We start from the raw sequence: 12675 nt of genomic DNA, 5'->3' as shown, positions 1-12675 counted from the left end.
ACTCATCATGGCTTACACTGGGTATGTTCCCTGAACACATAATGACTTACACTGGGTATGTTCCCTGAACACATCATGACTTACACTGGGTATGTTCCCTGAACACATCATGGCTTACACTGGGTATGTTCCCTGAACACATCATGACTTACACTAGGTATGTTCCCTGAACATATCATGACTTACACTGGGTATGTTCCCTGAACACATCCATGACTTACGCTAGGTATGCTCCCTGAACATATCATGACTTACACTGGGTATGTTCCCTGAACACATCATGACTTACACTAGGTATGTTTCCTGAACACATCATGGCTTACACTAGGTATGTTTCCTGAACATATCATGACTTACACTGGGTATGTTCCCTGAACACATCATGACTTACACTGGGTATGTTCCCTGAACACATCATGGCTTACACTAGGTATGTTTCCTGAACACCGTCAGGCAGGCGATACCGCAGTATCAAGTGCCGCACAAACAGACTGAGGGACAGCTTCTTCAGTCAGGCCATCAGGCTGCTGAACAAGGACTGAGACCCTCATTAACACTACACACCAGAACATATTCTGTGAATATCTATGGCCATGGTGTATATTTTATTACATTGTTTATATATATATATATTGTATGTATATACATATATATATATATAGTCTCAAAAAAAAGTGTATATTTTATTACATTGTTTTATATATATATATTGCCATGGTGTATATTTTATTACATTGTTTATATATATATATATTGTATATATATATTGTATGTATATACATATATATATATATATATATATATAGTCTCATACATTGTTTTATATATATATATTGCCATGATGTATATTCTATTACATTGTTTTATATATATATTGTTAATACTTTCGTCTTTTTTGTGTGTGGATATTGTATAGTTTATTCTCATTCTTATTCTTTTTTTAGTCTGCTACTGCTGTCGGGTGTTTTGCACATAAGAATTTCACAAACCGATTATACTTGTATAAAAGGGGATGTGACAATAAAAACTTGAAACTTGAAACTTGAACTTGAGTTTGTTTCCGATGAAAAGTTACTTCTTATCTTTCACACGTCTTTGAAACAAAGCAAAGCGCTTGAATTCACGCTGGTCAAGTTTTAGGAATGATACAATAACCCAAACGATGATCAGTTAATTAACTAATCCAGTTATGTGATGAAAGAAGGTCAACATTGACTTCTCGTTTCAGGGAACAGACTGCAGTCTCCTGGGTGGAAGGTTGTGTTGGACCCACCCACCACTCCCACGCCCGGTCTCTGCACTTCCTCGCTCAACATTATGTGGGACATCTATGAATTTGAGCAATTTATTTTCCGTTGTGATGCTGAATGAGACCAGTCTGACCATGAAAGTGTTTGTTGGCTTCTAGCTTTCCTACGCTTGTGGCTTAAAATGGAGGATAAGCATAATGACAGGACCAATGCAGCAAGTTTTACAAACTAGTGTCAGGAAAATAGTCAGCAACACAAGACAGAGCCGTGGTACAGTTATCAAACATGATTTTACAAACTAGCCAATCGTGCTTTGAATCGCTGTCAGTTTGCTGTCACATGACACTTTGTGTGAGGTGAACCGTGCCGTGCCATGACAGAATCATGTGTCAAGATAAATCATCCAAATGAAGATTTATATCCAAAAATACAATATCCCCATCTCAAACAAATATACAGAAATGTCACATCTGTTATAATTAGCAGCAACAACATCTGGATTGTTTTTTCTCGAAGATGACTTCTCTCTGACAGAACATTCGACAATCACTGATCACACCTTTCAAAGTGGTCGCTCCCTGTGACTGACAGCATGCGCAACGCCTTCTGAACCCACCGGTAACTCCACCGGTAACTCATCGGTAACTCCTCCTCTCTGGTATTTCAAACCGGTTGAAAGCCAACCCAGTACATCATGTAAAGCTTGTGTTCCCTCAGGTCTCGTCTGGAGGAGTGCGTACATGTACATGTCTGCTAACTGATTTTAAACACCTTCAGCTGTGAAGTCCTGGAGGTAGGATGGGTTACAGATAATAGCCCACATCTAGAAGAAAAACACAACGTAACTAAAAGAGAATCTGACGACACGTCGCCAAGAACACTTCAGCACGCGTCCAATTTCCTTCTTAAAAGGTTTCCCACCTTGTCAGCTGTCAGAGAAATGAGGAGGACATTCCGTGGCCGTGTGATGTGCATGGCGGCGGAGGAAAGGGGCTCTGCTGTATCTCACTGTGCATGTTCTTTCATATCCGTGGCTTTGAACGTGATTGGCTTCATTTCTTCTTCTCTCTCTCTGTCTCATTTTTCCTGCCACGATCCAGACTAATAAAGCTGCCACACCTTTATTCAGCTCTTCATTTCCGGTCCTGCAGGTTTGACTTGCTGCAGGCCTTCGGGCATGCAGCACCGATGTCTCACCTTTGTACATGCTGTCTGGAACCTGCGGGCTGGGAAACGATCCTCCTGGAGACGGGTTCACCCGTCCACTCGAGTACCGTCGGCCGTAGTCCCTTAGGCCAGAGTCCCGTCGGCCCGAGTCTCGTTGGCCCGAGTCTCGTTGGCCGGAGTCCTGTAGGCCCGAGTCCCTTCCGCCCGAGTCCCGTCCGCCCGAGTCCGTCGGGCCGTCCGCGAGTCCCTCCGAGTCCCGTCCGCCCGAGTCCCGTCCGCCCGAGTCCCGTCCGCCCGAGTCCCGTCCGCCCGAGTCCCGTCCGCCCGAGTCCCGTCCGCCCGAGTCCCGTCCGCCCGAGTCCCGTCCGCCCGAGTCCCGTCCGCCCGAGTCCCGTCCGCCCGAGTCCGTCCGCGAGTTCCGTCGCCAGTCCCGTCCGCCCGGTCGAGTCCTGCAGGTCCGTCTGCGCCGAGTCCGTCCGCCGAGTCCCGTCCGCCCGAGTCCGTCCGCCGAGTCCTGCGTCCGCCCGAGTCCCGTCCGCCCGAGTCCGTCCGCCGAGTCCGTCCGCTGGTCCCGCCCCGCCGAGTCCCGTCCGCCCGAGTCCCGTCCGCCCGAGTCCCGTCCGCCCGAGTCCCGTCCGCCCGAGTCCCGTCCGCCCGAGTCCCGTCCGCCCGAGTCCCGTCCGCTCGAGTCCCGTCCGCTCGAGTCCCGTCCGCCCGAGTCCCGTCCGCCCGAGTCCCGTCCGCTCGAGTCCCGTCCGCTCGAGTCCCGGTCCCACATGAAGACAAAAAGGCTGCTCTTCGATCTCTCTGTCTCTTCTTTCCAGCGCCGCCATGCAACTGTCCTCTGGCGGAGAAGAGTGGAGACAAAGAATGACTCGAGAAGGCCAAAACTCACCTGAAGCCAGCAAGCTCGCCAGACACCATCTCCAAGAATGTGTAGAGGAAGTGGGCAACAACCTCTAAAGGCCTTTTATAAAGGCGCTTCCTTTGACTGACTCCGATGTGTACATCACAGCTTTTGGAGGGAGGAGAGGAAGGAGGGCAGACAGACAAGTTAGTTAGAATATATTCACTCAAGCATTGGTTTGGATTACTTGTATTACACACACACACACACACACACACACATACTACATTTAAAGGAGCAGTGTGTAACATTTAGGGGGATTAATTGGCAGCAATGGAATCTAAATTTCACAGCAATGTTTTAATCAGTGAATAATTAACTAAGAAATGTTCTCATCCTTCACTTAGAAAAAGTCATTTGTATCTCCATCATATAGATATCGTCGTCCACAGTGTTTGCCGTCTTGTTTCAACAGCAGCCGAGAAGGAAAGAGACATTCTTGATTTATATTATCTGAAGCTATGATGCGTTCCCAAACCCGGTATTACAGTAAATAGGGATTAAACCATAAAATAGTTCATAATTTATATATATGTGTATTTATATATATATATAAATATATGTATATATATATGCACATATATATGCAAATGAGGCATTGTCCTACTAAATATGTTCTCATGTTCATTCATTTCAAAAACAGAAATCTGAATGTTGAATAAAGCCAGGATCTAAATAATTGTTTCATGTTGTTGACACATCAGAGTCAAGTACTTACAGAGATCATTCCAGATATCTTTTGTGTCACTCTATAAATCCTGTCCAAAGACCTACAAAAAAAATTGGGGCATAATGTGATATATAAATCAGCTATGAATAACCCTTAAACAAACCCTGAATTATCTAATGTTTATTGTTGGTGTATTTAGGAAAAATCTCTAGACAATATTCGTCAAAGTGATAACATTAACACTTGAATTTGTATTTTAGATGTTTTCTTTCCCGTAATCTGAAAGAAGTCTCGTTATGGAAGTCGAATGCCAAAAAAGTCAAAATCGACACGTGCATGAGAAATAATGCTTTTGCCCATAGGTTGAATGAACCACTTTCACTTCTACTTCTGATATTTTTGTACCGATACTTCGGATCAGAGTTCTTCTTCAGCTGATTTCTTCAGAGATGCTGGCATAGAAGGGGGGCTCTGGGGGTTAGGGGAGGAAAATCATGCATTATGATTTTTAATTAATGTAAATGATTGCCGAGCTCTCTGCTCCGTCTGCCTCTTGTATCACTCAATCACGATAAGACTCTCCCTGTGCTTTGTGTGAGTCACGGCGTCCTTCTCCAGAGACACGTCGAGGAGATGGTGCACGTCGCTGAACAGGTTTGGAAGAAGTGCAACGTTTAGTCCTTGTGCTCCATATCAAGCAGTGCATTAACATTAGCACATTAATTAAGTTTCCACGCAGGGGTTTGGACAGTGTGTGTTGGAGATACCAATAGTGTGTGTGTGTGTGTTGCGAGGCCTGGACTACATGAACATCCAGCTGGGATGTGCTTGAGAACGTGCACGCAGTATCGCCCCAGGACGATTCTTCTTCAACGTGACTTCATTTAAGAAAAGATGGCATTATTATTCCTGGCCGTGACTATATTGGGGAATAGCGCTTGCTATCATAAGCTACGGGCACGGCACGCCACAAAATCAACCTCCCGTTCCTCTAAGTTTCCATTGCATTCGCCATGCCAACAAAAAAGACAGAAAACCCTTTCACACACAATTCATCACTTGAGATTCCAGGAGAGTCTCGCTTTGATGACAACAAAACATCACCAACCTCTTAGCGAGGGCTGAAAGGCTGACCTTTAACTTCACATTTTGAAGCGTGGCCCGGGGGTCACGCCTTGACCCCCCCCCCCACGGGTCAGGGATGAATGAGGTGTGACGACGAGCCAAAGCAGGCGGGCAGGAAGGCAGCACAGACAGCACAGACAGCATGGTTTCTGTCCGCTGTGGCTGACAGTCTGAGGGGAGGAGCCAAAGTATGCTCTGTGCTCACTGTAGAATGGAGTATTGTAATGCTGTTGACAGCTAAGTAGCTGGTATGGGTTGATCCATTACTTTTTATCCATGATGTCAAACAGGTTGAATGTTTCACTCGATTGTATTAAACTCTGAAATACCAGAGTAATGTGACGGCCCCGTGTGTTTGATACAAACATATCAAACCATTTGCATTGTTATTAGATGGTCAAAGCAACAGCACAAGAGGTCAGGTGATGTAGTATAAAGAGCAGCCAAGTAGAGGTTGGGAGGTCAAACAAATAAACAAAGGACCTCCACCCAGGAGGTGTGTGACCCTGTGTGGAACCAAAAGTCAATGTTGACTCTTTTAAGGTAACGTAAACATATTATGTAGGTAACTCAGGCTACCTAACAGAAGTCAACGTTATGAAACTCGTCATACACATACTGTACATACAGGGCATCGACCTCTGCAAACCGACTTCAGATTGACCCTTGGTCATGGGGACAGTAGCGGTGCTCAAACAGGGTGGGCTCCATCACTGTGGGCTCTATTACTGTGGGCTCTATCACTGTGGGCTCCATCACTGTGGGATCTATCACTGTGGGCTCTATTACTGTGGGCTCTATCACTGTGGGCTCTATTACTGTGGGCTATATCACTGTGGGCTCTATCACTGTGGGCTCTATTACTGTGGGCTCCATCAATGTGGGCTCCATCACTGTGGGCTCTATCAATGTGGGCTCTATCACTGTGGGCTCTATTACTGTGGGCTCCATCAATGTGGGCTCCATCACTGTGGGCTCTATCACTGTGGGCTCTATTACTGTGGGCTCCATCAATGTGGGCTCCATCACTGTGGGCTCTATCACTGTGGCCTCTATCACTGTGGGCTCTATTACTGTGGGCTCCATCAATGTGGGCTCCATCACTGTGGGCTCTATCACTGTGGGCTCTATCACTGTGGGCTCTATTACTGTGGGCTATATCACTGTGGGCTCTATTACTGTGGGCTCTATCACTGTGGGCTCTATTACTGTGGGCTCCATCACTGTGGGCTCTATCACTGTGGGCTCTATTACTGTGGGCTCTATCACTGTGGGCTCCATCACTGTGGGCTCTATCACTGTGGGCTCTATCACTGTGGGCTCTATTACTGTGGGCTATATCACTGTGGGCTCTATTACTGTGGGCTCTATCACTGTGGGCTCTATTACTGTGGGCTCCATCAATGTGGGCTCCATCACTGTGGGCTCTATCAATGTGGGCTCTATCACTGTGGGCTCTATTACTGTGGGCTCCATCAATGTGGGCTCCATCACTGTGGGCTCTATCACTGTGGGCTCTATTACTGTGGGCTCCATCAATGTGGGCTCCATCACTGTGGGCTCTATCACTGTGGCCTCTATCACTGTGGGCTCTATTACTGTGGGCTCCATCAATGTGGGCTCCATCACTGTGGGCTCTATCACTGTGGGCTCTATTACTGTGGGCTCTATCACTGTGGGCTCTATTACTGTGGGCTATATCACTGTGGGCTCTATCACTGTGGGCTCTATCACTGTGGGCTCTATCACTGTGGGCTCCATCACTGTGGGCTCTATCACTGTGGGCTCCATCACTGTGGGCTCTATCACTGTGGGCTCCATCACTGTGGGCTCTATTACTGTGGGCTCTATTACTGTGGGCTCTATCACTGTGGGCTCCATCACTGTGGGCTCCATCACTGTGGGCTCTATTACTGTGGGCTCTATCACTGTGGGCTCTATCACTGTGGGCTCCATCACTGTGGGCTCTATCACTGTGGGCTCTATCACTGTGGGCTCTATCACTGTGGGCTCTATAACTGTGGGCTCCATCACTGTGGGCTCTATAACTGTGGGCTCCATCACTGTGGGCTCTATTACTGTGGGCTCTATCACTGTGGGCTCCATCACTGTGGGCTCTATTACTGTGAGCTCCATCAATGTGGGCTCTATCACTGTGGGCTCCATCACTGTGGGCTCTATCACTGTGGGCTCCATCACTGTGGGCTCCATCACTGTGGGCTCTATCACTGTGGGCTCCATCACTGTGGGCTCTATTACTGTGGGCTCTATTATTGTGGGCTCCATCACTGTGGGCTCCATCAATGTGGGCTCTATCACTGTGGGCTCCATCACTGTGGGCTCTATCACTGTGGGCTCCATCACTGTGGGCTCCATCACTGTGGGCTCTATCACTGTGGGCTCCATCACTGTGGGCTCTATCACTGTGGGCTCCATCACTGTGGGCTCTATTACTGTGGGCTCTATTATTGTGGGCTCTATTACTGTGGGCTCTATCACCGTGGGCTCTATCACTGTCGGCTCTATTACTGTGGGCTCCATCACTGTGGGCCAATCGGATCAAGCAGGAGGCCCAAGGCAGCCAATCGGATCAAGCAGGAGGCTTTCCTTCCGGTTTTCCCGACGAGAACCTCATATTAGCGGTATTTAATGACGAAGAGCTTCATAATTCCAAACTAAACACTACTCAATACTACGGAATAGACGGTGGTATTCGCCGTACTCTTTCCTTTCTTTTTTTTATTATATCTTGAACCCAATATCAACGGTTGGTTGCTCCACCGGCGCACCGCACTGTTTTGCCCGGCACATTTTTGCCAGGGCGTTTTTGGAGCGGCTGCACTTTAAAAAGTCGCGTCTGGAGTGATCAAGTCAACCACAGCTCCGTCCAGCATCCCCCTCTCCCAACACCCCTCAGGAAGAGGCAGGAAGCCCGTCTTCACTCGGTGTGACTCCCCCGATCGCGTGAGTTCACCAACAGCCTGCTGCAGGTCTGACTGACGGCTCCTCAGATGCAGAGCGTCGGCACGTCACCTGACGAGGCATTAAACCCACACGAGACGCTTGAATTACCGGAGGCATTTCAATTAGTGTTGTTGTAGCTGCTGTTTGCCAAGTATGACTGCTGGATGGGAATGTCTGAGAATCGGCCTGATGTAGAAATATGTACCTTGTAGTTGAGTCTGAGAATGTGTGAAGACAGAATGAGCCAAGACACAGTGAAGTGTTCAGACGGATGAACCCGGAGACATTTAAGAAAAGGGATGAAACAAGTGAAAGAATACAAAATGGAAGAAAGATTTGACAAACCAATCCTATCTGCCCTGACCCCTCTGTTTTAGAGCCCATGGTCTCCTGTCTTCGTTTTGTTAATACTGTCTCTTTCCTTTTTCTTTCTTCCTTCTATATCTTTCACACCAGAAACCATCACAAACACGCCAATAAGAACACGGAATCCTTCTGCTCCGTTGGTTTGATTGGGTTATTCTCCTCTTGTAAACGTTGCTGCTTACTCTTTGGTTTCGGTGAGTTTGAGTAGAGTTCTGTCGCTTCTCTTGTTCCACATGTTTTTTTTAATGTTGCACGAAAAGCAAAAAAGACGAGCCGGGTGGAGAATGGAGATCGACAGCAGAAGTTGATGTGTGAAGGATGAGGGGAAACAGATATGCAGAGAATCGCATCATAGAAATAATTATGCAGATGACATCATGTTGTGATTGTATGCAATGTGCCGAACAATCATACGACACCCCAGCAGGTGGTGTTGGCAGGAGGAGATTACTGTCAGTGCAGGAGGAAACCGTTTTCTAATCACGTGGTTGTTTCTACACACACGCGTCTAATCTCAGCGATGAGGGAACCTTTCGCCATGCTTCAGATCCCACCATGCAACATAACCAGAGCCATGCAGACGGCTCGGAGAGCGATTATGACCAATCAGCCTGCCGACGGACTGATGAATGGTGGTGCAGAACACCAGCGCCCACCACTTGGAGGACAGTCGCCTGGTGGAGTGGTAGTTTGTACAGGATGAATATTTAACGTAATGAGGACTGCAAGTTGCTGTGTGCTTTGACCTTCTGGTCTTGTGTTAGGACCCCTGAGTGAAAGGCTGCGTCCCGATGTCCAGACTCCTCTGCTCGTACTGAATGTGATGGGCATGTTCCCCTGAAGTCAGCAAGTGTTGAGGGCCAACTCCTCTACGCCCTCCACACCGAGCCTCAAGTGGACTCTCTGGGGGCTTCTCCACACTCGCTTTGGGGGAATATCCATAATGGACGCAATATGGATTTGATGATGCAACGAAAAAGGTATGATAATAAGAATAAAAAATAAGAATAGCAACTAAAGTAAGCGTAAGCCTTGAAATGTGCATTTTAACCTCTATTTCCTTTTGATTTTCATTCTCTGCCCCGAGAAGCACCGACCCACAGGCTCCAGTAAAGTTCCGTTGTAAAGAATGCAATACCAATGTGTCCTTCCAGAACCGGGTCTCTGTTGAGACCTGATCACACCAGCATTCAAGACAGTGAACTAGTAGAGTTGCTGGTGGACGGGGAGTAAATCTCAAATCAGAAATCATCAGAAGTCATTTTTGGCCTTAATTTTGGTGAAATTTGACCCGCAAATGTGTCCCGTTGACCAAATACATGGCACCTCGTAGAACACTGTGTCAACTGTTTAATATTCTATTTCCTCCGGATGAATTTGTTACAGTGAAAACTGTTGAATCTCAGAGACGGATATAAGTGACAGGTTTGGGCCACATGCCACCATTTCTTCACTGCACAGACAGCATTGACAGCCTGTACATGGCCCTAGAATGACATTCATTCATACGAGGAGCAACTCAAACAAACGTACAAGTAGCCATGACTGAAAGCAGGTGTTAGTGATGAAATGGTAGCTTTAGGATCACTGGAGGGAATCCATATCAAACCACATGCGGCAGGCGGCTCCATCCTCAAGTGGACACGTTTGTTTCTTTTGACGTGACGCGTCGGGCATTGTTGATCATCTTCAGGCAAACAACCTCACCATTCAAAAGTTATATAACCATCATTCCTCTGGGAAACACATTAGAAGCTTCAAGTTGTTTCTTTTATTCTGTGCCTGACCTAAAAATCTAGATTTTGAAAGTCTTTCAACAGTCACATCAGTGTTCTGTGACATCATCTTCACAGAGTAGCTTTACTTAATTATTCGTATTGATTCTTGAGACTTTTAGGACGTTGCACTGCCTGGAAATTCTGCAAACTACATCTGTAATTCGATGACAAATACATGTATTTTTTACTTCTGACTTCATCATTTGCATTTAATGTAGGTTATGTCATGCATCTTCACCAGGCTGGTTGACACCTCACAGGGATGTGCAGAGGCAGCTACAGGCGTTCTGTCACATGACCTCACCCAGAAGAAAAGGTTGGATTGACCCCACTTCTTTGATGCCATAGCTCCACAAACATATGTCTATGTCATGCAGCTGATCAGATAGTTTCATAACATGAGTCACGGCTCGAGTCCGATGTCTCACGCAATCAGGAGTTTTTCTGTGTTGTGTTTCTGCAATGAAAGCGCCACATATTTACAGGTTTGCTGTTTGTGGTCAAGGAGAGTTGAAAAATGTCCAATTTGGATAAAACACTCGCCTGTCAATCACAGTGGAGGAGGGGCGGGACGGCTCTACAGAAGTGGCTTCCCCCTCAAACCAGACAGTCGTCGTCTTTTCTCCCGGTGCCGCCGCCTGCCCCTCACCCAGAGCAAGGACGGCAGCACTTTGACCTCCATGGACGGTCGGTTTCAGAACAACCAGACGGAAGCAAAACGTGTGAACTGCACCTCAGCTGGGGGTTTCCAGCTGGGAAAACTCTTTGATGAACTTCTTACAGAAACAGATTGATCGTTGGGACCAACGAGAGATGCTGTCCTGATAAAGTCAGCCTATTAAATGATGAATCATTATTATCGTAAAGTAAATCTGAGCAAATGTATGTCACTCAGAAAGATTAAGCTCTAGCCTTCAGGTAACTCTCATACGGGTTGGTGACCTTCGCTCTCAAGACTTTGTTGAAAAGGAATGTTCGTATTTAAAGAAACCGCAACATTGTAACATTTACTAATTGGATAGTTACAGTAAGTCTACCAGTAATGATCCTCCATTATGTAAGTAATGTAGTGACTAAGCGTCCCTGCCCTGATGATTATATAGGACGAACCAGAAACTACCTTCAGTAATGACTTTGCATGATGGGTTAAGAGGCCTGTTGATGGTTTTATGAGTGGGAGGAAATGATCACACCAGTCCGCTAACTCACACTGAGCCGTCGTAGCTTGGAAATGCTTTCTCTATAAAGTGTTGTTCTCCTACACACAGCACGGCGTATGAGTAAATGCTCTGTGGCTCATTATTCTTTATTTCTTGTGGGGATCAACCATGAGCAACGCTCTGTGCCCAGACTCCGTGTTTCAGATGCACTGAGGTGATTACTTGGCTAAAGGCGCAGCAGACGCTTCCAGGATCTGGAAATGATGACGCTGCAGAAAGACCAGCAGCAAAATGGCGGCCTGCCCGCTCCTGAACAACTCAAAGGCTTATTCTAATTCGTCAAGTAGCAAGCAGCTTAGAATGAAGTGGAGCTGCCTCCAGCGGAACCTCCCAACAACTCACCCGCTAATCACAGCGCGCACGCTTCCAGGTCTGGAAACACAAACGCGACGTCGCAGCTCACGCTCTCTTTGCCAACAAGGAGGAAAAGAACCATTCAAAGTCATTTCTAAAACAGGCTGTAAAAAAAGGGGGGGTCCTCATCAGAAACACTAACAGACACCGTCTCAACCCGTTAGCGGTGAGCGGCGTGGCGTGTGTGTGGATGCATACGGGCCCGTGTGTCACCGTGCATATGTGTGTGTGTGTGTGTGTGTTGTGCTTTCATATTGTCAAGGGGAGCGGTCCACCCAGAGAGGCCCGGAGGTCCTTTGGCCTCATGCAGTATCCGTCTCTCACTCACAGGGTCACAGAGACCAAGCGGCGGTCTCCGGCGCTCCGGTTCCTCCCTCAGGACCACCATGTGAGCTCAGGACCGGCCCACCGGGGCCATCAGGGGCTTTGCTCTGTTCTCTGTTCAGCTCTCTGCTGTCTCTCGTTTCCCTCACCTTTCTTCATGTCTGTCTGCAGTGTCACTCGGTGCCTTGTTCCCATGACGACAACAACTCTCGGGCTAAGTGCGCAAGCTCATTGCTAGCTTGCATCTAATTATATGTATGATGAAAATAGTTCAGAGAGTTATTTCATGAAACCAGGGGATGGTTGTAATGGAGAACAGTGTGGGGTCACTCCTTCTAGACCAGGAGTTAGTGTCGCCATCAGCAGGAGCCAATAGCACGCCAGCAGCGCGGAGGGCACCAAGTCCTGAGGGGGCACCAGAAAATACTAAAAAATCATCATAGTTATAATAATTATAATGCCGATATTTTTTCAGTCTAGAAATATGAGTCACCTTTTAGGCATGTATATCACAAAACAGGCAGAACAAGAGAGATGTTTAATTGCTCAA

At 47.0% G+C, this 12675-nt stretch overlaps 1 protein-coding gene across 1 annotated transcript; it reads right to left on the bottom strand.

Annotated features, from left to right (window-relative positions):
• Window positions 1-6814: 6814 nt before the first annotated feature.
• Window positions 6815-7555, bottom strand: LOC130189282 (uncharacterized). The gene has a single exon (XM_056408062.1). It carries the CDS (start codon window positions 7553-7555, stop codon window positions 6815-6817), a length of 741 nt encoding a protein of 246 aa, XP_056264037.1.
• Between the last annotated feature and the right edge of the window lie 5120 nt (window positions 7556-12675).

This window comes from Pseudoliparis swirei, chromosome 23 (assembly GCF_029220125.1).
Source record: "Pseudoliparis swirei isolate HS2019 ecotype Mariana Trench chromosome 23, NWPU_hadal_v1, whole genome shotgun sequence".
Classification (NCBI taxonomy): domain Eukaryota; kingdom Metazoa; phylum Chordata; class Actinopteri; order Perciformes; family Liparidae; genus Pseudoliparis; species Pseudoliparis swirei.
The sequence above is the reverse complement of the archived record's forward strand: the minus strand, read 5'-3'. Positions and strand labels throughout refer to the sequence as shown.

Excerpts from the sequence above, each read along its gene's own strand:
- LOC130189282 (XM_056408062.1), bottom strand. The coding sequence starts at position 7,555 with ATGGAGCCCACAGTGATAGAGCCCACAGTGATGGAGCCCACAGTGATA.